Source organism: Ammospiza nelsoni, chromosome 21 (genome assembly GCF_027579445.1).
Source record: "Ammospiza nelsoni isolate bAmmNel1 chromosome 21, bAmmNel1.pri, whole genome shotgun sequence".
NCBI lineage: Eukaryota > Metazoa > Chordata > Aves > Passeriformes > Passerellidae > Ammospiza > Ammospiza nelsoni.
Window position 1 is genome coordinate 11,855,292 of NC_080653.1, and position 26,768 is coordinate 11,882,059.

General features: G+C 39.6%; 1 protein-coding gene across 1 annotated transcript in view; it reads left to right on the forward strand.

Annotated features, from left to right (window-relative positions):
* Positions 1 to 26,768, forward strand: part of PITPNM3 (PITPNM family member 3) — a 37,214-nt gene that overhangs the window by 1,394 nt on the left and 9,052 nt on the right. The window contains exons 2-15 of the mRNA XM_059486780.1: positions 6,746 to 6,841; positions 10,678 to 10,785; positions 11,976 to 12,052; positions 14,039 to 14,274; positions 15,278 to 15,467; positions 16,673 to 16,792; positions 17,440 to 17,621; positions 18,914 to 19,083; positions 20,556 to 20,726; positions 21,782 to 21,976; positions 22,762 to 22,910; positions 24,566 to 24,682; positions 25,345 to 25,461; positions 26,608 to 26,756. Coding sequence (XP_059342763.1) covers positions 6,746 to 6,841; positions 10,678 to 10,785; positions 11,976 to 12,052; positions 14,039 to 14,274; positions 15,278 to 15,467; positions 16,673 to 16,792; positions 17,440 to 17,621; positions 18,914 to 19,083; positions 20,556 to 20,726; positions 21,782 to 21,976; positions 22,762 to 22,910; positions 24,566 to 24,682; positions 25,345 to 25,461; positions 26,608 to 26,756 — 2,077 coding nt within the window. The remainder of the gene's footprint in view (positions 1 to 6,745; positions 6,842 to 10,677; positions 10,786 to 11,975; positions 12,053 to 14,038; positions 14,275 to 15,277; positions 15,468 to 16,672; positions 16,793 to 17,439; positions 17,622 to 18,913; positions 19,084 to 20,555; positions 20,727 to 21,781; positions 21,977 to 22,761; positions 22,911 to 24,565; positions 24,683 to 25,344; positions 25,462 to 26,607; positions 26,757 to 26,768) is intronic.

Below are 26,768 nucleotides of genomic sequence, written 5' to 3' on the forward strand. Positions count from 1 at the left end.
TTGTAGTGTTTGCTCACTGTTGAATGACAGGTGTGCTTGTAAAGGGATTTTAGACATGGTCCACACTTTACTCATTTGAGTAGCTAGATCTCACCTGGTGAACTCCAGACCCTAAGCACTTGAAGTCGTCCCTATGCAGAAATGCTTGGGCATTTGCAAGTGTAGATTGTAAAACCACATAAAGACAATTGCAGATCACCACCTGGCATGTCCCCGTGGGAGTGGTAGAGTATCTGCTTTGCAGCTCTGACTTCATTTTTAACAGAGCACAGTGACTCAAAAATGCCAGAGCCTCCTCAGAAAGCCAGAATCTCTGCACTATGAAAGTAGAGACTTTGAGATGTGTTGCAGGCAGTCCACCTACAGTCATTGATGGAAAAGACTGGAGAATATTCATATCTTCTCTGGTTTTGGGGAGTCAGTTTGGAGGAGGTAATGACACTGCTTGAGAGGGAGAGTGAAGTTAATTTCAGCTGTGGGGAAGCTGGCATCTGAAGCATCAAGAAACAGCTCTGGGAGATGTACAATGTTTACAGGAAACTTTGATCTAGGATTTGAAGTCTGCACAGTCATGTTAAATCTCTTTTCTCTCTTCCTCCACCTCACTAGTAATCCTGTAAAGTGCAAGACTGCAAATGTCACTGGTACCTTAAAATAGGGGCTTTAAGACCTGCATGGCTTAGTTTCTTGATTTGTTTTCTGTACTCAATATTCAAATACATGCCTATCCTTACCATCTGCTGCAGAACTGCCAGTGGAGGGATATAAACAGCAGACAACCAGGGATTTATCACTGTGAAATTGCTATGACATGAAAGACACTGAATGAGGAATGGGAGAGAGGAGATGATTGTGTTGGCCACTTCTGACCACAGTGACTATCAGTTAGGTCTTTCACTTCTTGACAAGAGAACCTGCAATCTTTGTGGACTTTTTTCTATCTGTAATTATGTCTGGCTTTGTCAGCTGTGTATTTTGACAAGGGAGCTTGACATCTTGACTTGATCTTCCGCTTTTTTCTTCCCCCTTCCCTTTGGCATTTTATGTTCTCTCTACCCTCCCTCTCACCTCCCACTGTTATTTTTTTTCCTCTTCTCTGTTAGCCTCACAGTTTTGTAGGCCTCCCACTCCATGCCCCTCCTCAGCCCCTTCTGCTGAGTGTGTTCCATTTCAGCTTCAACTGATTTTATTTCAGTTCCAGTCTCTGATGCAGATTCATTCTGTGATTTTGGATGAGGAGGCCTGCTATCAGTGATGGCATGTATGGTCCATCTTTTTTGGTGGTCAGTGTGCAGGCAAGGACTTCTTCTGATCAGCATCTCCCTCTGTCTTGTATGAGCTCCTGAGTCTTAGGAGTGCCTCCAGTAGTTAAATTCACATACGTGTAATGTACGTCTTCAGTTTTATGATTTCCAAATAAGAAATAAAAAATAAGTAGGAAATAATAGTGGGAGAAGTTGGCCTCCAGTAAGTCTTAACTTCATAGTCACTAGGTAACACTGTGTGGGTAGCTCAGTTAAATCACTTAATGGGTAGGCAAGAAGCATCTGAAACCAGCAAAACAGAAGGAAATATTATTATGCAACCACAGTTGGTAGCAATAGCAAAGGTCATTCCTCCTACCCAGCATCTCTATCCAAATGGAAAAATTACTTGTGCTTTTAAATTTTATTAGGACAACTGCCCCTGAATTCAAAATGGTGTGCTTCTAAAACAAGTTTTGACAGGTGGAAATTTTTTAATCTCTGTAATAGAGTCTATTGTTTTGGGTTTTTTTTAATTGAGGTTAATGCAGTCCTCAATATTTGACTTTGTAAAAGACTGAGTTTCCAGTAGCTATGAGAACACTGTGAGCTGTTTCATCTCTACCTAGGTGTGGTGATAGTAGTCAGGAGTGCTTTCTTTATCGTTGCCTGTCTTCTGGCATGTGCTTATGTCTGGGCTTGATTGGAAACTGGAAGATGTTTCCAAGCAAAAGATGTGGAAAAAGGTTGGGTCTCCTGCAAAGCTTGAAATCTGTGATAATATGACAGTGAAGTAAATAATATTGAATTCATTTGACAGCAAAACCCAGTGCTGTAATTGCATCCAGTGAAAACTGCAGCTCTTAGCTCAATCAGCTTGAATGCATTTTCCTGGCAAGTCTGGTGTGAGCACACCTGAGCTGGGATGGCCTCTGGAACCAGGCTGTGATGCTGCCGCTACACAAGGGGCTGGCACGGCTGGCATTTGGGTCGTCCTGCTCGCTTTCCGTCTGTCTGCTTGCCTGACAAAGTGGCCAGTGACACATGCGCTGGTAAGGAGAAGAGGGAGATGCTGCAGTGACTCTTAGACTGATGCTTCTAGACTGACCCTACTGTGCTGCTACTCTGCCCTCACAAGTATGTTTCAGGAATGAAATCAACATACTCTCATTCCCAAAGAGTATGTGCCAGTCCTGCCCATGAAGTGCTTCTGTAAACAGTGATGTGATGACTCCAGTAATGAGGGGTTTTTTTCAGTTTCAGTAAGAATTTTTAAAAGCTTTCAAAATTAGGGGAAGGCAGAACCAGTGAAGAAAGGTAACATGGCTGTGTTTTCACAGCAGGGCTAGGCTTACTTCCTGCTGCATTTGAAAATTAATTTTCTGCTCGTTAGATCCAGTAGCAGATTCAATCCCTGTGCCTTGGTAAAGTGTGCTAAGAGGACATAATTTCCACAGGAAATTGTTCCTTCCTTTTCCCAGAAGATATTCTTGTGCTCTCACATGTTTCACCTCTAGGTGTATGCCACCTAAGGACCTGGAGCCCGTACTGTGTGGTGTTGCTATGTGTTGTCAGAATTGATGCCAGTTACTGGAATGGAAATGGAAAGTAGATGTCTTTTCTTTCTCCTGACATGGTGTGCATTTTGAATACTATCTTTCTTAACAGGTAATATTGAAGCAGCATTTTTGGTACTGGTAGCAGAACATGTGCATACTGCTGAGTGACAGTGGTGAGCTGTTTTGTCTTAGGGTGCTTGGGACTATTATGATGAGTGTGTTTTGGACACTGGGCCTTCCAAAGGATATAGGAAAGCAATTAAAGTTGGGAATCAACACCATTAGCTGTTCAGTTTTCAGAGAAAAAGCTTTGTTTTTTAAACTTTTTCAGAGCCTCTTCAGCCTTATTTCACTTCTTACCTGTTTTTCTGTTGCCATTTCCTTAGTCCTGAGAATGTTGGCTAAAGACCAGTAGGGTCACTTTAATTCCTCTTGTGTTTTTCTTTTTTTTTCTCTCTTTTAGAATCACCCTCATATCACATGTAATGAAGCATGCTCATGCACTGCTTTATTGTCATATCATTGCCAGCTTGTAAAAAAGACAGAGACAGCTTTGGAAAGAATTTGGGTTTATGCCTCCTGACCAGAGGAAGCTAGAGCTGATTCTTGTCTTATATGTACTTTTCAACTGCTGGTGATTTCTTGTGGAGCTATGGAAGAGTGAGCCCTGCTGGTGTTTGTGGGTGAATACTTTCACATTGGCATTTTCCATGACTGTTCTGCTCCTTTGGTCTATTTGTGGAACATATCAGAGATTGCATCATTTTAGTGGGTTGTTCCTTCTCTGGATGGACAGTATTAGAAGCTGCTGGTATATGAGTGGGAACTGTTTCTTCTGCTGTTTGCTGGAATTATATACACTCACTAAACACCAAGGATTAAATTTGTTTTGCATCTGAATTAGGATGACGTGTACAGAGGTGCAGTCTGCCTCGCCTTCAACCAAAGTGCGAGTGTTGCATAATAGAACATGGAACTATTTCTGTAGCAATTTTTAGTCAAATAAGATCCTGGCTATTTTGCTGCTTATCACAAGAGGTTGCAGCCAGTTATCATCTGTGGCTCTTCCCCTTATGGAAGCTGTTATGCAGGATAGATTTCAGTTGTGATCCTTACTTATACATAGTAGGGGTAAGGAAATCAATATCTAACATGCATCTCAACACCTCCCATCAGTCACCAGATCACTGATGCAGCAAAGTAGCAGCGAAATTCCAGCTGTTCTTTGTTGAAGAAAAGAAGACTTTTTTTTTTTTTTTACTGCGGAAAATCCCTGATTGTATTCTTAATTACAATTACTTATGGTTAGTGCTAGCCTACTAGGGCATTGAGCTTCTGTTCATAGTTCTGCAGCGATGGCTCTGCTGTTGTATTCTCCCTTGCTTTTACTGTGCCTCTGTGCTCGGGGCAAGCCCCTGCCAGCTGTGACAGGTGACTGTCACAACTTGCAGTCGTGTGCAGAGAGAACAGGTTAGATAGGAAACTTTACTTCTGCTTCTTCTAGAAGTAAAGCACCTGTGCATTTCTGTGGGCTCTCCTTCCTCCTCTGGGAAATGTTACTCTTACATCCTACTATCTCTCTGTCGTGCCGCCCCGACAGCTTGTGGGGAACTACTGTATGTGCTTCCAGTTCAACTATTGTGACTCACAAATTTGTCACGTAGTGTTCAAGGATTTCTCCATGCTTTCCCCTACTTTGATCAGAAATTGTGATACTGAACAATTGAAATGAAATGAAAGTTGCTACCTGGGTGCAAAAACTTCTGAAATCCGGCTGCTAAGAGTCAGCTGACTGATCTGATAAAGGTAGGATCACTGCTGTAGAAGCATAAAGTGTCATTACCAAGGAGCTCACCTGTGCTCTGAAGTAGGGCTGGTCTTTTCATTCTCTGAAACAAAATTATAAAATAAGATATGCAGCAGTTGACAGTGTAAATCAAATCAGTCAGTCCAGGAAATGCCAGTGTCTAATAAAATCAAGAAATGTTAATAGAGTCCTCTGAAGGTTAGCCTAATGCTAATCTGCTGGCACTGAAGGAAGCAGACTCAATAGGACCAATGTATTAGGGCAATGCAATGCAGTCCAGCCAGCAAATCCATCTAGATGTGGGGAGCTGTGAGCTTTATGCATATTTGTGCTGCTGACTGTGGTTATGTTTAAGCTGCTTCTAAATCTAGAAGCATTCCCAGTGCAATATAATAAAACTTATGCTCTCAAGATCTTTTCTCATAACCAGAATTTATGCCTGGATATTTGTGACTCTTTTCCCTGCCCTCCCTTCACATTCTACATCAAACTCCAAGGTCCCTGGAACCATGGGCTTTTTTTGTGGGGTGAGTACTATTATTGATTTTCAGCCAGGCTAGTGGCAGTTCTTCTCCAGGGAATTGCTGTTTGCTTTGGAGTACCTTTGAAGTTTTTACAATTTTTTATTTTTATAGCCTCCTCCCTTGCTCCCTTGCTCCCTCCCTCTTTCGGTCCAACCCTCCATTCATCACTCTGGTTTTTTTGTGGTGCTTCCCACTTTGTGCTTTTGGAATTTTGGAATGCCTTCTGTTCCAAGCATTGACCCAATGCAGACTTTTTTTCATTTGAAGGTCAGAATAGTGTTCTTTCTCCCACTATTTTGATGACTGTAGTGGTGCATTTTAGGATAGATATGTACCTGAATGGAGGGGCTCCAGTAGCTGCCAGATATCACTGGACACATTGCCAAAACATGCTGTACTCTTGGAATGAATACTGACTCCTTAATAGCCATTAAAAAAAATTAAAATGCTATTAATTGACTATTATTTTTACTTACTTCTTAATAGCCAATTTTTTTAACCCTATTAAAATGCTATTAATTGATTATTGTTTTTACTCACGTCTTGGCCAGCTAAAATCTGCTGCTTCTTACCCCCTTCACTTATATTTCTGATTAATTCAGCTATAGGTGGAGTAAATGAAGAACAAAAGGCTGTGACCTAGTGGCATATTTTCTCCAGAATAATACAGAAGGATGCATCCTCTGTTTGAGTTGCTCTTTTACTGCTGAGAGAAGAAGAATGCTTTTGTGGCCAGGGGCTCAGGATATTAGAATCAGGTCTGATGTCATCATTTGCGGAAATGAATAAAACGAAGGACACTATTCTGGTGGGCGATGAGTGTCCTTTCTACAATAGTGTTGTTAGGGGTATGGTGGATTTGATCCCTGGTTCTCCACTGATTGTGGGGAGACTTTGTTGTTAATATAAGGAATATATTTCACTGCTTCTTTCTAGTGTTGGGTTGCTTAGATGTAAGGAGAATTCAGATATTTAGACAAGGCTGGCTTACTAACTACAAATTAGTTTGAATATGATAATCCATTAGGACCATCTAAGCGGTCATGACTATATCTATTACTGTACCTATTGTAATGTGGTTTTCCCTTCCTATCTTCAAATGGCAAGCTTCAAGTGAAAGCCCCAGGCCCCAGCACAGCAGAGCTCTCTGATGAAACCAGTTCAGCGAGTGAGAATTAAGTAGCTTGTCTGCAAATCTGTGAGGCAATAAGATGGCACTTATTTTAGGAGTTAAATTGAATTTAAGTGGGAGCTACTGTCATGTCCTGGGGAAATGCTGCTTTGTGTCTTAGAAACAATGTGCAGTTTGAGTGTTGGAATGGAACAGTCAGACGAATTCAACAGAAAAGAGTTTATCTTTTGAGGTCACTGCATTAGCTGAATGCAGGCTTATCTTTAACACAAACTTGTTTTAATCACTTTCGTTAAGTGGAAGTATTTTTTTGCCATCCTGAGAGCTCTTGCTGGCTGACAGTTGAGATTAAAGTGTGCATGATGACCATCTTCCTGAGGCACCTACACAAACTGGTCATTAATGTGTTGGGTCAGGGTCTTTTCTGGAGCAGAGGTGAGCGTTCCCTTGTGTTAATGTGGGTCTCCTTGTGTTTTCAGCCGGCCCATGCCGACTTGGTGGTGCTCAGCGGCACATGCAGAGTGTTCTCAGAGACTCTGTGGAGAGCTCCGATGATGAATTCTTTGATGCGCGGGGTGAGTACACATTTTTGTCCTCCCCTCCCCTTTTTTCCCCCCCAGTTTTGCAACAACTAACTCAGCTCCTTCATGGGTGAACTGACAGCATTGTCCTCATTAGACAAAACCTCCATCAGTTCTATCCAGGATTTGTGCATGGACCTGAATTTACCGGACTTTGTTGAGGTGCTGGGGTGGATGAGGTGCTGAGCTGCCCTGAGCTGAGTCTGGTGTCAGAAGCAGCAAAACACCACCAGTGCAGAGCTCATGGGGTCTGACCCTGATCCTCCCCAGCTCAGACGGTGTATGAGGTTACAGTGGGAGTGTTCTTGATCGCAGTTCCTGATGAAGGCCATCAGTGTCCATGTTGTCCACTTTAAAGACCGATATCTTAGGTTTTCCACTCTATCAAAACTTTTTCTGGAGGGACTGGGATCTCTGCTTGTTCAAGGAAGCAGTATTTGAATGCTTGTGGATTTCATCACAGGATGTTCTGACTTGGAAGGGACCCACAAGGATCATTGAGTCCAGCTCCTAAGTGAATAGCCCATATGGGGATCAATATGTGACTATGGCACTGTGCTCTAACCAGCTGAGGTAACTGCAGCACTCCCTAAGTCATCTGGGAGGCCCTGAATCTTGACATGGTTGGTTGCATGCAAAGTTTTGTTCTGAAGTGGCAGAAGAATCTGTAGGTTGTGTGCATACACAAGCTCCCACCTCCAGTGGGAGGCTGGAGCTCTGGTTTTGGTTCGGTTTCCAGGAACCAAAATTTACACTTTTCTGACACATTTCACTTGCCTTTTTCTGAAAGAGCTTTCCTTAAATACCTAAGTTGTAATGTCAAAAGTAGTCTATGTAGTCTGAAATGCTTGTAATGACAGTCACTATAGCTTTTATAATGAAATAAAAAGTCACTATGTAAAGATAATGAACAACATTTGTTGCTGTGTTGTTAATCCCCTAATAACAGACTTTTACGTGATAAATTGTTTCTGGGGATCAAACTTAAATGTGCATGGGAGACATCTAAGCGTGAAGAGAATGAGAATGAGAGATGGTGATCTTTTCCCACTGGGTACTCAGTGAGACTAGAATACCCAATTTGTTTAAGCTGCATTTAAATCTTAAGCTTTAATGAATAGAAGAGTTGGAAATAGAAAATAAATATACCCTATGCTGATCTTCCTCCACATGCCTTTGTGCTTTGCAATGTTCTACCATGTGCTTAAGATAGCTCTCTTGATGATTTCAGCAATGTTTCCAAATTCTGCGTGAAGCTGCAGTTGTAACTTTGAGCACCAACTCATACTTCAGTTTTTTTCTCCATAAAGAGAACTAAAATGATGATGTTTCAGACATTCTAGATGGCATAGTTTTCTTTGATGTGAATAGATCAAAAGTCTGACTAGATTCTGTCTTTGGGAGTATGATCACTTACTGTGCTTGATGGAATATTCTTTTGAATCATCAAGATTCATTGTTCAGTAGTGCTTTGAAGGTCCGTTTGGTGCCTGCATTTTTGGAGCTGGCGAGGCATGCATTGTAGACTGAATTTGCTGGACATAGTCCATATTGAGTTAACACAAGTATTTCCAAGTTTAGATTACTTGATAGTTAGCTTGCAAAAATGCTCTTCAAATCAAGTTTTGTTTAGATAGATTTTTATTTCTTCAAATCCTGTCACTGGTCACGAGAGAGATATCAGCAACTCCCTCTCCATGGCCCACCTTGAGGAAGTTGCAGACTGCGATGAAGTCTCCCCTCAGTCTTCTCCAAACTGAACAAACCGAGGGACCTCAATCGTTCCTCATAAATCTTGGTCTTGAGGCCATTCAGCATCTTGGTTGTCCTCCTCTGAATGCTCTCTAATAGCTTTAGATCTTGTATTATGGCACCAAAACTAGACACAGGACTCCCATGTGAGGTTGCGCCAGAGCAGAGCAGGGCAGTCACCTTCCTTCAGCTGGCTAGGGTGCTGTGCCTGATGCACCCCAGGACACTGTTGGCCTTTCTAGTTGCCAGGATGCACCATTGACTCATATTCAATTTACCATTAACCTAAACCCTCAGGTCTCTTTCCCCATGGCTTCTCTTTAGCCCCCTCTCCCACAGTTCGTAGGTCTAACCAGGATTACCCCATCCCAGGTGCACAATCCAGCACTTGCGCATGTTAAATTTCATATGGCTGGTGATTGCCCACCTCTGTGGTCTATCCATATCTCTCTGCAAGGCCTCACTACCCTTGAGGCAGTCCTTAGGTCCTCCTAATTTAGTATCATCTCTGCTTTCTCCTGACCAGCCTTTCAGAAATAAAGTGTTTAAATGTCAGGAAAGTAAATGTACACAGAAATAAATACTAGCAAAAGAGGCAGAAGGCGTTTCTACACTCAGAAGCTCTCTTGGTGATAAGGGAGCTTGTGTCTTTGGTAGAGGAAGACATATGTGTGGGCTGAAGTAATTGGCATTATCAGTAGATTAAGTTTAGCACCAAAGAAACAAGAGGAGTTTGTTTGTGCTGGAGTGAGAGAGACCTGTCCAGGACAGAGACTGTGGCTTTCATCTCCTAAAAATGAGGTAGCTTGATATCCTTTTTCTGTCTCCAGCATAAAATTTTCTGCAGTGTTTCTTACCTATATTCCTCACCCATTCTCTGTAACTTATACAGAGTGCTTCATCAATGTTTGATATTCTTGCAGCTGCAAAGTGCAGCTGGAGTTGAGTACTATGGGGTTTCTTCATGGGAGAATTTGGAAGCTGTCCCGCATCTACCCATGTGTAATTTGTACTTCATAGACAGGCTGAAGTAGGAAACAGTGGGCACAGCAGTAGGCACCATTAAAACATAACATTAGTGAGCTGCTTTTGTATTCTGAAAAACGGCTGGGGTCAAATCTCAGTTACTCAAACAAAGAAGTTTCTGGCTGGCAGCCTTGTAAACATAGAGTCAAGCACCTGTGTTTGAGATGAAGCAGCTGTACATGTTTTGATTGTTGATTCATCTGTCATGGCTAACTACTTAATTCAGTGAAATCCATATGGAAATGGAGAAGTAATATTATACTGTTTTATATTGCCTGGCTTTCCTTTGTTTCTTGCTTTCTATGTGACATGCCATAAGTTAGGCAGGAATTTTACAGTGTCAACATGCAAAATTATATTTGATGCAGGAAACTACCTTATAATTTAATTGCAACATACCTCTGATCACAGAAGATGAAAATTACAGCTGAATACATCATCACAAAATTGTCAGAATATGAAATTCCATGTTTGACTAACATTTTTTTCCTCAGATTTGAAAAGCTATTCAGAGAAGCCTGTGCATTCCCATTTGGTTGTTTTATCAGACTTCAACAGCAGACAGGCAAACACCCCTATACCGATCTCCCCACATGCCTGCCCCACAGCCTTTAAGCTGAAAAAAAAATCTTCCATAACAGCCCTCTCATTTATTTTCTGTTCTTTTCACTGGTCTTTGTGCCTGCTGCCCACACCTGCCAGTGTTCTTCTAATAGAAAAAGTTAAAAAAAAAAAAACAAAACCAGCCAACTACTCTAACACTCAAAGTGATTGTTATAGACTTTGTTTTGCAAAGTGGCTGCTCAAGAGAGAAAAGATTCAGGCAGTCCTCTCTTTTTCATGTTTTTCCTGCACATAATCTATGAAGCGTATGGGATTGCTGTAAAGTATATGAGTAGGCAAGAAGCTTTCCTGGATAGTCCTGCATAACCTGTTACATGTTCCCATTAGGGGTTCTAATGAGTGTTTATTTCTCTTGATTGCTAGTTCTTACTCTGTCTTTTTTCTCTTTTTTGTCACAGCAATTTATTTTGTTCTTTTTCCTCTTACAGAAGAGATGGTGGAAGGAAAAAATGCTATTCTTATAGGCATGAGCCAGTGGAACTCAAATGACCTTGTTGAGCAGATAGAAACAATTGGGAAGCTTGAAGAAAATCAAGGTAACATTTAGCTTGTGTAACATAATGCTTAAGAGTTAACAAAAACATCTGACTACTGAAGCAGTTCACAGTGAAATGTCAGTTCTTTATTCCTGCAGCTGTGTTCATGAGCACATTGTCACTAGGTGCCAACTCCTTCCTTTTTGGAAATCATACTTTTCCCATTTTGCCTGGTCTTTTAACTGGAATTGTGGAGCATTTTGAGTTGAGATTCACAGCTAAATCCTGTGTGTTTTTCTTCTTCTGTGCTCTGTAGTAGTAATTTATGAGATCTGATGGTGTGTGTATGTGTAAGACTCATTCAGTGAAGAAACTGTGGAACTTAACACAGGAACTATATCATGCTGTGATTTTCAGAGCAGGATTGGACTCAGTGATGCATGCCATTATTTTCCTATAAACAGTGCAGTCTGCAAAATGCATCTGCAGTATATTTACAGTATTCTTTCTCATTTGTTAATAGAAAGCATATGTCACAGCCTTCATGTGAACATATTTCTTATGACAGATTTGTCATTATGAAGGGTTAGCAATAGTGAAGCAGATGGCAAGAAACAGCATCATTTCTCATGAGAGCATGATAATGGAAATAGCAGTTCTCTTTTGGGACTATCACCCCTTTATGCTTTGTAGCTAACACAAGTTCTCTTTTTCTTTTTTTTCCCCTCTAAATTTCTCCCTAATTAGCATAGCAAAATATTAGGGATATTTTAAATGGTCTGTGTAATAAGAAAAAAGAGGACCTGTCTTGATTCTTAGTATGGGTCCAAACTTTACCTCATGATCTCAGAAGTTTAGGAGTTGTCGTATGAATTGTCTTCTAGATTCAGGGTACAAACCTTTTTTTTTTTGGTCATGTATCAAACCCATGCCTTTCATGCCTGCTTTAGGGTGTGGAATCACTCAGTGTTTTTCCTTTCACCTGGCTTTCTTCTTGTGGTGATCTTGAGATCTGTTGTACTCCACCTGAAGAGGCAGGGCAACAAGTTACTTCAGGAAAGCCAGAGATGCAGAACTTGCTTAGTGTCTCTGAATCACTGGTGAACGTGTATTGTTCTGTTTGTCTACAGGATTTCCTGTGAACAGAACTTTCTGTCTCGAAATCAGAAATGGGCCTTACCTCCACAAATGTCTGTAAAAGATGTAACAGACAAATATTTATGTTATTAATATGTCTCTTTTCCTTTCAGGTGAATTATATAGAACTTCTTTAAGAAAACAAAGGTTCCCTGCACAAGGCAGTATTGAAATACATGAGGACAATGAGGTGAGATTGTTTCCTAAAACAAGCTGCGCTGATTTTCAAGGAGTAGACGTGTGGAAGTACTCTCGTATTGTGTTATGTAACTGTAAACTCATCTGATGCCTTAGTGTGTTTTTCCTGTGTTTAGTAGGTGCACATGTACTCACTGAAAATCATCACAAGATTTTTAGACGTTGCTTACTTACATGGAAATAGGACTCAGTTTTCTGAAGAGAAATGGTTATGTCTGCTTAGTACTTGACTGGAAATGCAGGTTTTGTGAAGCAGATTCAGCAGCAGTCATGAATTTGGTAGTAACAGAATTGCCTTTATTTAGAAGCAGGAAAGAATCCCAACGAGTGGTCCTTCCAGAAAACTGATTAAGGTCCTCTGTCCACACATAGGACAGGTAATGGAAATGTCTACTTTACCATTTTTGAAGAACTCAGTCCTACAACCCCCATAAAATGATGACAGTCATTGATTGGCTGCAGTCAATTAGTCCTTGAGCACCTTGTCTAAGTCATGGCTGAGCTACTCCTTAGAGACAAATTAATTTTATTCTCTTTGAATCTTCCTGTGAAAATACCAGTTAAATTCAGCTGAGAGACTTCTCATACCATTGACTTCAGCAATATTGACCCACTTGATTTTTTTTCTTTTTGAAGCTTTCAGTTTCATCAGCTCCTCAGCGGTGGTCCTTATTTACAAGCAGACATTGTCCATGGAAGGAAATATATTTAGCTTTTAAAGGGAATTAAATTTCTCTTCTGAAAACTGGAATGAAATCTTATGGAGAAGGAAATTGTAAATCAGTGCATGGAAAAGTGGAATCTGAAAAATGCTTACATGATTCTCCTGTATTTAAGCAGATACAAGTCAGGTCAGCAAAAAGCCTTCAGAATTAGTACTTTTACTGGATACTAAAATTCATGGGCTGAACAGAGATAGTGGAATAACCTACAATTCTCTCATTTTCAGCCATTTCTCTGTCACCATAATACAAGTGCTAAAGTTACCCATTTCCTTTCGTTCCAGAACTTAAGAATAAACTGTCCAGAACATTGCCTGATTCTGAATAAATCACCCAATCTAGCATTTAATGATCCTTAGTCAAAAAACGTTACTGTTATTTTTACAGTGTGTTCATATTTGGTCAGGAACTAGAAATCTTAAGGAATCCTGACATCCAAAGTGAAGAAGAAAATAGCAGTCAAGATTTAACGACAAAAAATCTAACCTTTTAATGTATTACTGAGTTCTTCAAGTGCACACGAGTATCAAGGGGTAAAGACAAAAAAAAGGGTGAAATTGTGAGACATTCAAAATGCTCTTCTGGTTTCAACAGGAAACATTTTGGTTATCTACAAAACATGCTGATTATTGTCTGTGTATGCACCTGTTCACTTATTCATAAATTTGTTTGTGAATTTTATGGATATCAGCAATGATGCATTTTTTTACTTTTTCAGTAAGTGTCTTTCATTTTAATGAGAAGTTACCAGTCTCAAAAGCCTGAGATAACTGCATCATCTGCTTTTGCTGAATGTTTTCATTGACAGAGGAATTTGTCTTTTTTGGACTCGTGATGGTTTGAATGAAAACCTTGCCAGTAAATTAAGCAATCACTAGGATACCTAGACGGATAATAGCTTATGCTGCCTGTGGAGTTTGGAATTTTTCTCCAGTCTCAGAGTATTTAAAGTAACTTCTGATGTACACAAAGCTGTCTTAATCTTTGTTGATCTGAAACCTTCATCTGTGCTGCACAGTTTGTGTCAGAGCATAGTGGGCTCTGCATGATTCAGACATACACGAATTAAATGGAACACAGGACATGCATATATGCACACAAATGCCCCCACCCACTCCAGTGAAAGCCAATATCAAAAAATTACTATGATGGGGTTGGCAGAAAAAAAAAAAAATCACTGCTAATGTTGACACCAGGTAAACTAACAAAGTCCATGAAAATGCCTCCTCCTTTCCTATTTCGTGTTTTTCTCACAGGAAGTAGTTCAACACCAGAACTGCAAAACTCATGTGTTAATTTTGATCCTACATGGGGGGAACATATTAGACACTGGAAGTGGGGACCACAGCAGCAAGCTGGCAGACATCAACACCTTCAGTTCTGTGTTTGAGAAAGTGACCCGAGCCCATTTCCCTGCCTCTTTGGGCCACATCTTAATGAGACTTGTTCCCTGCCCAGCAATTTGTTCAGCAGCTTTCTCTCTTGTTTCCAGGTAAGTTGATTTGCATTCCCTGTGCTTGGTTATGCATTGTGGTTTTGAATGGCTTTCTGTGACCTATATATTTCATCATGAAATTTTGTGATTCATTCTTAATCTTCTGCCAACTGGAAGACTTGCAGAGATCTTTCATCCTTGTCTAAGTGGATTAATTTGTTTAAAAACAAATTTTATTGGATGTATCCACTTCAGAAGTGGCTCTTCCTCAGCTGCTTTTTCAGTCTAGAAATTCTGTCATTGAATGAGAGAATATTTTCAAGTAACCTTGCTTTCCATGACATAAGTATTTTAAATGGCACAATAGAGAAAGATGAAAGAAACACATACTCCTGCATCAATTCTTCTACAAGTGCAAACTAGGATTAACTGCTGAACTCTGGTGAAGGGAGGAGAGAATCAGATTTCCTTGGTTTCTGTTTTTCTAAGCAAAGAGATGCTTCTCTTGGTTTTATCTGGGACTTCCTTAAGTGATACTTGCTTTTAGACTACTTTTATTTCAGTATAGTGCCCAGGGTTACATTTGAAGCTCGTGATTTCAGATTGTTTGCAGCTTTGTTTCATCTTTTTGAAAAGTTTGGACACTGGGAAAAATGTCATAATATGCTTTTGAACAATACACCTGTCATTGTATTCTTGGAAACTATTCCATTGTGATGGTTGGATTCTGCTCTCTGCTGCAGTGAGTTATTATATGGGGGGGAAACAAAAGCTGAAATGTAATCATGTCATTGCCATTTAAAATTATGTCTAGTTGTATGTAGAACAATTGCACCAAGTGTGTTTAACTACAGAAATGCCTTCTAGTGTGATCCCGTTCACCTGAAGCAGTAATGATTTGGTTTTTTTAAGGAGTTGAATTCTCTGAGAAAATGATCCTTCCTGTGTTTGCTCATTGTGAACTGCAGTAGCCCAACCCATTTCTGTTAGTAATTGCTCATTCTCTAATGCCGTGCGCTGCCTCTTGCAGCTTTCCTGATGATAACATGTCCTTTTCCAGCCTAAATCCCTACAGCTATGATGAGAGCTGTCTCAGCAGCAGTGAAGACCACATCCCACTGGCTGCCTTGCCTTTGCTGGCTGTTTCATCTCCTCAGTACCAGGATGCAGTTGCCATGGTGATCAGTAGAGCCAATCAAGTTTATAATGAGTTTCTCAAATCTACTGATGGGGCTGGTTTTAATGGACAGGTAGGACTGTTTTCTCTTACATCAAGGTAAAATTTCTTCAGAGCAAGGCTGTTTGGTTTTAAGCCATTATGTTGAGGGGTTTGAGTTATGAGTGTGGGATGCTACAAATATGAATGAATGTTAGCATGGGATCATCTACACAAAATGTCCTCTCCGTGTCCAGCACAAGACAGGCACTTTTGGAATCCTGTGCATTAACTCACATGGATTTACATAGAAATATGATATTGATACCCTGTGTGAGTTACTGATACTATTTTGTAATGGGGCCATCTACAATGGCCAGAAACATGCACTTCCTTTAAGTACAGTGACCTCCACACTTCAGAAAAAGAAAGAAAATACATTTAATATAGAGTACAGTGTAAACTTTGAAGGGAAGCATGTGTCTTATTACACAAATTCTTTTCTGTGGCACTAATAAGATTATGCTGTGATATATCAGTATTTTTAGACTATAATTTGGTTATAAGCCATTTTTACTGTGCACAGTAAACTGTTCTTGGTTAAAGCATAAAACCAGCCCAGCTGCAGTGACAGAACGTTATGAAAGGTGAAATTATGTAAAGAAGAATGACACCAGTTACAAAAATAATATGAAAACTATCTCAGTAGAACTTTAGTGTTATGATTTTTTTGCCTTGGTAGAGCTACAAAAAAGTCTCTCTCTTGTGGTTTACAAATAATATATTGTATTTACTGCTTGACCTCTATATGTTCCACAGAATTTTCACCATCAACTACCAGCACAGTTAAAATGCAAGTGACTTCTCTGTGCTCTCCAAAGTGCTTTGCTTTCTTCCTTAGATAGAAATTTCAGCTCTGACTCTGAATAAGCCCTGTACTGATTGAGTATCGTATATCCTGGCATGCACCCTGTGTGGATCTTTCCTATAATATTTTTGTCTCTTCTGTCAATTTGCATTCCAAGTTCATTAGATCAGAGATTGCCTTTTTTGATTTTATATTGTATGTGGAACAGATTAACTCCCACTCATCAAAATAGTTCCTGACACAGATAATCTTTGCATAGGGCATATTTCTGGTGGTAAAAGAAAGTAGAAAAAAGTAGCTGCAATATAAACCTAAGTGTAGAAACCAGTAACAAGGGAATGAAGTAAGATAGAAACTCTTCTGCAGTACTGTGATGCTTTTTGTCTCTTTTGAAAACTTGCTACATCTTAAAATTAAAATCTTTTTTTCAGGTGTGTCTTATCGGTGACTGCATTGGAGGAATTTTGGGCTTTGATGCCATCTGCTATAATTCTAATACAGCTTACGAGAGTCAGAACAGTAGCAGGAGAGGAAGCATCAGCAGCATCCAGGTGAAGAGGAAAAAATACACAGAGCTGAAACCCCATAGATGCATTCCATGGAGGAAATCAGCTTCATATAAATCAGAGGAAAGTTAAGGATTTGGTAAATTACCATGATAGAATGGGATTCTATCCATGTATCAAACTTCCTCTCATGAGGGTTCTATAGACTGCTATGAGGTCTCCCCTCAGTCCCCTTTTCTCCAGCCTGAACAAACCATGAAACCTCAACTGTTCCTTATATGGCTTCCCCTCCAGACCCTTCACTATCTTTATAGCCCTCTTTCAGGCACCTTCTAATAGCTTTTTTATCTTTCTTGTTACTGTGGTGCCCAAAACTGCACACAGGACTCAAACTGAGGCCACACCAGAGCATAGTAGGACAGTCACCTTCCCTGGACTGGCTAGCAATGCTGTGCCTGATGTACCTCAAGATGAAATTGGTCCTCCTGGATGCCAGGGCACACTGTTGAGTTGTATTCAACTTGCTATTGACCACAGCCTCCATGGTGCCTTTCTGCGTGGCTACTCTCCAGCCTCTCGTTCCCCAGTTGGATTAAGTGAGATCATATGTATAAATGCAGGCATTTCATATAAGCTCTTTTGTATTTTGTTATCTGTCTAAATCTTCCCTTTGCTCTGTTAATTTTCTGAAGGATAATCCACTCTCAGCAGAGGACTCCAGTCTGGGTGACAGCAAACACCTGAGCAAAAGCAATATTGACATCTCGGGAATCCTGGAGGATGAGAAGCAAAGGCCACCGCTGCCTCGGAAACAGAGTGACTCATCCACTTATGAGTGTGATACCATAACCCAGCATCATGCCTTCCTGTCCAGGTAACCAGTGCCCGATGACTGAGTCAAAGAAATGGGCTTGCCATTGAAAGGAACCTGTTAGCAGCAGAGCATAGAGGCATTGTTATTGTTTGTGGTATGTTTCTGGAGGTTTGCTTAAAGTTCTTGTCTCTCCCTCAAAGAAAACTATGGATTTAGTGGGTCTAGTATGAACATACTCACATCTGGAGAGTTTTTTATTTGATCTTTATTAGTTGTGAGGGTTTTGAACATGCAAAAATGAATGCACAAAGTTCTATTTCTTAAGTCCACTCAAAACAAGATGGATGAATACTTGATAATTGTAAATTTCTGTTACCTATTTCTTTTTAACAATCCCTCTGACTTCACTTTCAGGACCTTTATTATTCTCTAGTGAGATAATTGCTTTAGGTGCTCCCATTGATCTATAAGCTATTCAGATCAGCTTTAAAGCAACAACAGAAAAAAAGCCCTGCATAAACATTTGGCTTAAATGAGGAGGGAACTGGAGGGAGAAGTTAACTTAGTTTTCCTTTATCCTAAAAAACCTTTGAAATACATGGGATGGGAACACAGCCATTCCCTTTGTCTCATTGTTCCTGCTGGTTCTAAGCTATTTGGTTTTTTACTTACCTGAGATATTCAGGCTTTTGTTTCTCCTATCTATCTTCCTATTTCCTTTATTTCATTGTGAGTGATGCAGAGGAGCAAGAATTACTGCGTGTTGAAGTTTCAGTTCTGCTTGAGTTGAGTATAGTGCAGACTTACTACTGTGCCTTACTTCAAGTCTGGCATTTTTCTTAGTAGCAGGTTAAGGTAATTCTGTAGTCTTGCTGCAATGGAATGCCCTTTGCTTTGTTTTCTTTGACTATTCTGCATTTATTTTGAAACCATTGCATTTTCTGGACATCAATGTGTTGTAGGTTGTTTTTCCTCTGAGACAGAATGGTTGTTTTTCTCTTGTCTGCAACTGAAAACATGAAGATTTATTTGGTCAGTCACTTTTAGGATCTTTTATAGGAGAAATACAGTGTTTTATTTAGAACAGTAAACTTAAATATTCATGGTCCTTGCAAAACTTTACCAAGTATTGTGTAGAATAATTGCAGGAAACTCTTGCGTGTTTAAGGCAGTAAATTTGCTGAATAGCCACACTGAAAAATCATGGCTGCTATACTGCAATATCATTTTACAATTTTAAGGTTTGGATCTAAATGCCATTGCTGGAACTTTCCAAGTATCCTGTTTTGGTACTGTTATATTTTTCTGAATGCTCTCTTTATTATTTTTGATTCAATATTTTATTTGTTCAGCATCCACTCAAGCGTGTTGAAAGATGGTGCAGAACTTCCTCCTGTGGATTCCAGTTTCTCAGAAGTAAATCTGGGCCGATTTGAATTTGAGGTGTCTGATTTCTTCCTTTTTGGATCACCGCTCGGTTTGGTGCTGGCCATGAGGAGCACAGTTCTGCCTGGTCTGGATGGTAAGTTCTTGGGGTTAAAATACAAGATGCATGAAGACCTTTGTAAACAAAGAGGCTCACACAAAAAGAAGGAAAACAAAGGATCCTGGTTAAAGTCAGGGAGTGAGGTAAGTTTCTTTCTTTAAGAGATGGTAATGTTAATGTAGGTAGGTACTGAGGTGATGAGGATTGCTCTAGCACTTAAAAAAGTGTATCTTAAGTTAATTGTATACCCAGTGTCATACATCATGAAGCTCACACTTCACCAAGGATGAGTCCTTGAAAACAATACCAAAAATAACATCTCTTCTTGGTTCAGCATTACCTCTTGTTCATGTCTGGCTTCGCGGGTGGATTTGGCCCTCGGGTGTGTTGCTTGTGAGCCATTCTTCCTCTCTAGTAACAGAGCCTACTGATCAGACACAGAGAGAATTTTTAAAATCATCTGGATTTTTTAAGTTTTTCAGTTAAAAGATTACTTTACTTTTCATTATTCAGCACATGCTTTGTCTCTTTGCATGGTATGAGCTTTGGATAGCGCAGCATCTTTATAGGAAATGATGCATTCATTTATTAAGAGGCGAGGGAGGAAATCTGTTGCAATAATGAGAAGAGACGACAACTCAGAGCTCCAAGGGTTTTTTTTTCCTGGCCAGTCCTTTCCACAGTCTCCACTCTGTTACCCTCCGGGCACTTTGAAAGGAAAATTTCATGATAATTCCTAGTATTTTAAACTATTTTCTTCAAATTAGCTCTCACTTCCATCCTTCCTCAAATATCCTGCAAAGGAGTATGCTTTGAAAGCAGCTCAACTGATGGGCATTTCAAACACATTCTGAGGTGAGCAGTGTCTACTTGAAGCATAATTAGTCTTTAGAGGTGCATATGATAAAAGAATCCCATTTTAAAGTGATAATTGTGACACAGTTGAGAGGAGAACAGACAAATTTAAATCTATCATGCAGACAGTTGGAAATTGGTTGAGAAGAGTAAGGTGCCCTCTTTACTGAAATGAATGGTAGAAAGCTACCTGAAAATGTAACAAGTAAAATTCAGATGTATTTATTTGTTTTGTTAGAATTAGTTTTTATAATATAAGGGAGTGTTCTGCTGTCCCCTAGGTTTAAGTCTTCGGGATGACAAAAGCCCGTCAGGCTGTTTTGCTGGTATATATTTGAAGTGCTGAGCATCACAGCTATAATGCTCAATAATGTATTTACAAGATTTTAAAATTATTTTTCATTTCTCACTTCCTTCTGTTTCTCTTCTTCTGCTCTTCACATTTCATATGTGCCTGCATTTCAGACTGTGATGTCTCTTTAAACTCCTGTGCAGTGAACTGTCCCTTACATATGAAATAAGAAATAATTCAATTTGGCCAGCTGTGTGCTAATCTGGAGTTTGCAGAAGACCCTATTAACTGTGTTTCTGCACAGACTCTTTGAAATTTGTAAAGCAGCAATACTGGCCTTTTTGTCTCTTTCTCATCCAAGTATGCCAGGTCCGACCAGCCTGCAGCCAAGTTTACAGCTTCTTTCACTCTGCTGACCCCTCTGCCTGCAGACTTGAACCTTTGTTGGAGAAAAGATTCCATCTTCTTCCTCCATTCAGTGTCCCACGGTACCAGAGATACCCACTAGGGGATGGAAGATCTCACCAGTTAGGTATAGTGCCTGTTTTCATAGCTCTCATTGCCTGTTGTTCTCTTAAGTGTTCTCTCCTCATACAGCTCGAGAGAATTTGAAATAGCAATGTGCCAGCATGCTGAAAACAAACTCTGGGACTGAGTAGCACAGACATACTTAGCAACTGTGGAACCAAAGAGGATTACTAAGAAAAATTTTTCTTATGCATGAGGTTTGTGATACTAGTTGTGTTAAAGAGGAGTTTGAAGGTGATACCACTGTTCTAGTTGAAGTATCACTTGGAAAATTCCATATCCTTGACTATAATTTTAAACAAATTATTTTTACAATTAGTTGGCCTTTGCCTAGATCTTCATATGTTGTTTCTTTTGGTCACTTATGGTTGGTTTGTTGTAGATATCTACTAGGACAAATCAGACCACTGAGCAGTCTTGATTGCACTTCTCCAGGGTGGATTACTAAGCAATAGTTATGTTGGTAATAAAGATTTGAATCCAGGAAAAGAAAACCAAAGAGAAATGGATTGATTTCTGGGGAAGAAGGAGAAAGGAGTGGATGAGCAAGGTGCTAGTAGAAGGAATTGTGCTTTTTTGACTTAATAGAAAATAAGGTAAAATCATATGAAGTATCTTTGACTTGTCACGTTATGCAAAAAAGGACATTTTGCTCATGCCAGAAATAGGACCAGAGAAGTATCACAGATTCCCAGGACTATGTAGTTCTTCTCAGAAAATTACTTTAAAATGAGTAGGGTTGAGTGTGAACTAAAATAGCATCCCAGCATCACTACCCAGTTTGGAAGATCTGGCCAAAAGCACCCAGCTGCCATTGCACGTTCATGGCAGTAGGGTGTGTGCTTTCTCTGTGCAGTCATGCTGGGTCATGCTATTCGCACTCTGAAGGAGGAAGTTTCATCCATGAGCATTAAATGAGATATTATTCAGGAAAACATTCATTAGCCCTGCATTTAAAAATAGATTAATAAATAAGGAAATAAGATATACACAGATGCACTAGTTTCAAAACCACGGTGTGCATCCTTTTTTTGTTATTTTCACTTTTGTAACCTGCAGGTGATGCTCTCCACAATCACAGTGGTCTGTTCCTTGAGAATAGCTCTTTGAACATACCTTTCTCTCAGGAGAGTCCTGGATCTCCAAATACATCTGATCAACCACAAGGGAAAACAAGAAAGTTGAGCTTGGCCAGCATGAACAGTGAAAACTCCGGGTCAACTGAAAGCTTGCCATCAGCATGCCTCACCAACAGTGAGTGAAGCTTTGTGCCCGGTGCTATTGGATATGGCAACAGCCTTTCTCTTTGCATTGTTTCTGTGAAAAAGTTGATTACGAAAAGAAAATATATCTGCTTGGAATTTGGGGAGAATGACAATAGCCAAAATTTCTGCAATTTTACATAACACAAGTTATCTTTCTTTTCTGTTTGTAATTATATAGATAAAGTAATAGTAGTCAGTTTTATATTATGGTGTTACTCATAAATAGCCACAGGAGTTTCATAATAACAGGGGTTTATGATCATGTTCCAGGCATGAAGCAGCATAGGTAGATAAGATTTGTTACTCATAATTAAAAGTGCTGTAAATGAGTATATTGTCTTGCTATGGACTACAGTCATATGTGTATGTATGTATGTATGTATGTATGTATGTATGTATGTATGTACGTATCTCTCTCTCAATATTTGTTTCACTGTTTGGGAGGCATTTGCAATTCTTACCCTACAATATGATTATAAAAGTAGTAATCTTTCACTGTACATTTTCCATGGACTAGAAAGCAGTGGGGATCATGCTGAAGTGATTTCTGCTTCCCAAAACTTGGACCCAGAAGAACTCTTTAGATGTTAGGCAGTTAAGTGATGATGCAGTCAGTAAAAACTGTACTTTTGTGAATGATAGATAGCTTTAACAGACTTCAAATGTCAAGAGTAAGAAAGCAGAAAACCTAATTCCATTATGTAGCTTAAAATGAAGACAGCAAGAAATGTATTGATATAAAAATGTTATGCTATTTTGTTTCATTTTTTGTAGTTACTGCAAAATGGTGGGGAACAAAACGAATAGATTATGCCTTGTATTGTCCAGATGTGCTGACAGCCTTTCCAACGGTGGCCCTGCCACATCTCTTTCATGCCAGCTACTGGGAATCAACAGATGTTGTGGCCTTCATCTTAAGACAGGTAACTGGCAGGTATTTTTTTTTAATCTCTGCAACAGATAACCTTGTACTTGTTAATTGCATTTTCCAAGGGTCAGTCTTTAAATCTTTCAGTCAGTTAGGTGGCTACGTGTGGATGCATCACATACAAGTGCATTTAGGAGTGACAGATCTGTATTTATTGGAGAGGTAAAGGGGACAGTGAGCCCACCATTAGCACTGCTGGCTTTGTGACCAGTAATATTGCGCCTTTATGCATATCTCACCCCTCCTGTGCCCCAGATCAGTCTAACCCTGTATTATATATTAATTTTGTCCTGGTTTTGAAGGAATAGGCTATCTCCAGCCTTACATAATTATATATCTCCCTATTAAGTATCAAATTACTAGCATACATCTGATAGTAAACCAGCTTGAAAATACTGAAAATAAGAAAAATACTGAAAATAAGAAAGTCGAGTCTCTCCTTTACAGGACACTTTCCTAGCCTTGTAAGCACATTACATCTTTTAGAATTTATTAAGCTTTTCAAGCTTAGATATTTAGAATATATCTCTAAAGCTGTATGTGAGCTTACAGCTCTACATAAAGGACTAGTTAGTTCCAGTACAGTCTGGGCCTTCTACCCTTGTTGGGGGTTAAGAATAAGACTACTGGCTCCTGAATGCCCTGTGGCTGCATGTATTGCCTGCACATTACCTCTAGTGAATAGAATTTATGCCAATTTGTTAAAAACCATGCTTACTTCTCAACACTGCTGTAATTTGTTGCAAATCAGCTGCTTTGCTGACTGTGATTGCAGCATGATTTTACTCAAGGGACTTCATCTAAGACATCTTTTAAAAGAATTCTAGATCACTCTCTTAGCAAGGGTACTGAGATTGTAAAACTTCAGCACAGAAAACCAGCTGTTCAACTTGAAAAATTTGCTAATCTGTTTCTCATTCAAAATAGCTATTTGTGATTGCAGGTACAACACACAGATTTCAGCGAGACAGAGCTTCTGGTTTCAGTTGAAATGTGGCATAACGCACACCCAGATTCTGAATTCTGTAGGTTGTGTCCTGAAATCTGAGTTGGACATGAAAGTTTCTTGGTAAATGTATGATGTTTGGTGATGTTTAGGTTGTAAGAATGTGTATGACATAATAAGGTTCTGCAAGTTCAGTTGGATTTCAGTGGGTCCTTGTGGGTCCCTACCTATCAGCTACTGAAGTAGTAATACCGAAAAGGGATAAGAAACATTTTCTCTGAGTAGATGTGTAGAAAATCAGTATAGATGATGTCAGGAGTCTGATGTCTGCCACATAAAGGACATTAAAAAATGCTTGTGTGGTTTTATGCTGCTTTACTGACTTTGCAGACCATAGACAATGTGACTTGTCACTTGATACCATCCTAATGTTTTCACTGTTTCTCTGGAGGAATGTGTAGGCTCTGCTGTGAATGAAAAGCTGTTCAATAAGTATTTGAAATTAAGTGTTGGCCAACAGAGTGAAAGCAGTTTCTTTGTCTGTGCAGGTTTTGTGGATATATGGATTTACCACTCTACTTGCATTGTGCTTTTGGCTCTGCAGTGTCACTCAACTGGGGCAGCAGTGTAATTTCTCTTTCTTTGCCAAGTACCAGGACTCCTCAGGCCACAAGCTGTTTATTAAAATATTAATATAATTTCAGGTCATGAGGTATGAAAACGTAAATTTCAAGGAAAATGACAACCTGGATCCAGAAACACTAAGTCCATCCAATCCACGAGAAAAATGGCTACGCAAAAGGACACATGTCAAATTGAGAGTAAGTTTAACACTGAATATATATGGCAGCTATGGAAGATGGGTTTGACAGAAATTTAAATGGAGTTTGATCTCCCCAAGTAAGAGTTTACATAACTGAATATCACTAAAGAGCTGAAAACTGATAACTTAATCCAGAGGCAGGCAGATCAATGGTTAGGGAATATGAGCAATGTCATCTTGGTTTATCACTTCATGTTGGGAGAAAGTATTTCTTTCTTTCTTTAATATTTATTCTTTAATTTTTATATTTCTTTCTTTAAATAACAGGCCCTAAGTTTCCATTATGCAAAGAGCTTTCTTTTATGCTGGACAAATCCATAAGCCAAGCAGAAATATTTCCTACTTTCTTCAGGTGCTAAGTCAATTAATAATGTCAGTTAAAGTGCATGTGCCCTGCGCATAGTGATGTGGCACTGTGGCCCCACTTGAAGTGAAAAAGAATTGGCTTTCCCTCAAATGTTCTCTCTTGTTTGGTCATTTTGAGTACTCTCTCTAGAAAGTCTATTCAGGAACCCACCATAAGTGAAAATTAGGCTCCAGCTGAAATGGGAATGCAGTGCACTTCATGTACCTCAGACATACTGCCCAGGACTGTGTTTCTGTGTCACTGTTCATAACAAAATAGAGACATACCCTTCTCATCTTCTGTTCTTATTTCAGAATGTGACTGCTAATCACCGAGCTAATGATGTCATTGCAGCAGAAGATGGTCCTCAGGTACTGGTTGGGCGCTTTATGTATGGACCTCTGGACATGGTGGCTTTAACAGGTGAAAAGGTGAAGTCTGAGTAATCCATTTTCTTCGTTTTACTTGAAACAGTTGTTGAATGTAGCACACATGTACGGTGTCAGAGAAGGCCTTACAGTGAGGGGAAATGTCACTAGCCCCCTACTACTTAGGCACAAATATGCTATAAAGTGGGCTTTCCTGATGGCTGACCTGTTTCTGAGCTCTCATCTCTCTTACCTGATTATGGGTATCTCCTTTGGTTGGTGGTGAGTGTGCTGTGCAGTGCCAGCTGTACCACCTACTGGAGACAATTAACTTTCCGAGGAAGAAGGAAAAAGAATTTTATAGTAGTTGACAAAGCAGTAAAAGAAAACCGCATATCATCCTATCCAGGTAAAACAACTAGATAAAAGAATAGGCATTCTAGAAGCTAGGTGGCTGCTGTATCTTACACATGGGCAAGTAAAGATTAGTTTTAGAAATTAGTAGTGATGTGACAATTGAAACAGTCATTCCTAAAGCTGCCTGCAGAAGCCAGGCTTACAGCTAATAAAGCCAAGCATCAAGTGAACACATTTTTTCATATTCACTGATATTGTAGGAGTTTCTGAGCAAACTAAGAGAGCAATGCTGCTGAGCTGAGGGCAAAACTGAAGCATGTAGGCTTCACTTGGCTTGTTTCAGGTCTAGCAAAGTATTTAATATAGTTTATGTTAATTTTGATTAAATATTTCAGTTGAAGAAAACCATATTGATTAAATCTTTTGATAATTTGAACTGTTTTGGTTGTAGGCGAGATTATAATATGAGAAAGATTTTGTCTCAAGAACCAGATGCAGGAGGTTTTCTTGTAGGTTGAGTGTGTGAAAAGGTAATATAGCTATGCAAGATAAAATTGTTTTTTTCCTAGATTAGGGCTCTTCCCAAATTTCTGACCTCTATGTTTGACATGTGCAGTGCTAAGATCAGGGCTTTAAATTATGAAGACAATAAACTCTTGTATGTTAGAAAGCATTTGCTTATTGAGAGGACTCTCTTTGAAGTTATTAACTGAAGTTCCTTCAAACTTCCTTGAAAGCTTTTACTACCAGACATGGCTGGAGATACTAATATTATTGAGGCTTGGCAGGCCTTGCACATTGCGGGTGTTTTGTTGGCTGTCACACTAGATTACTGTTTCATTGGTTTTGCAGGTGGATATCTTCATAATGACTGAGCCATCTTCGGGTAGGTGGGTGTATTTTGACACAGAGATATCCAACAGCAGTGGACGAATATCCTACAATATACCTGAACAGAAGAGACTGAGAGTTGGTGTGTATCCCATCAAAATGGTGGTCAGGTAATAACTCCA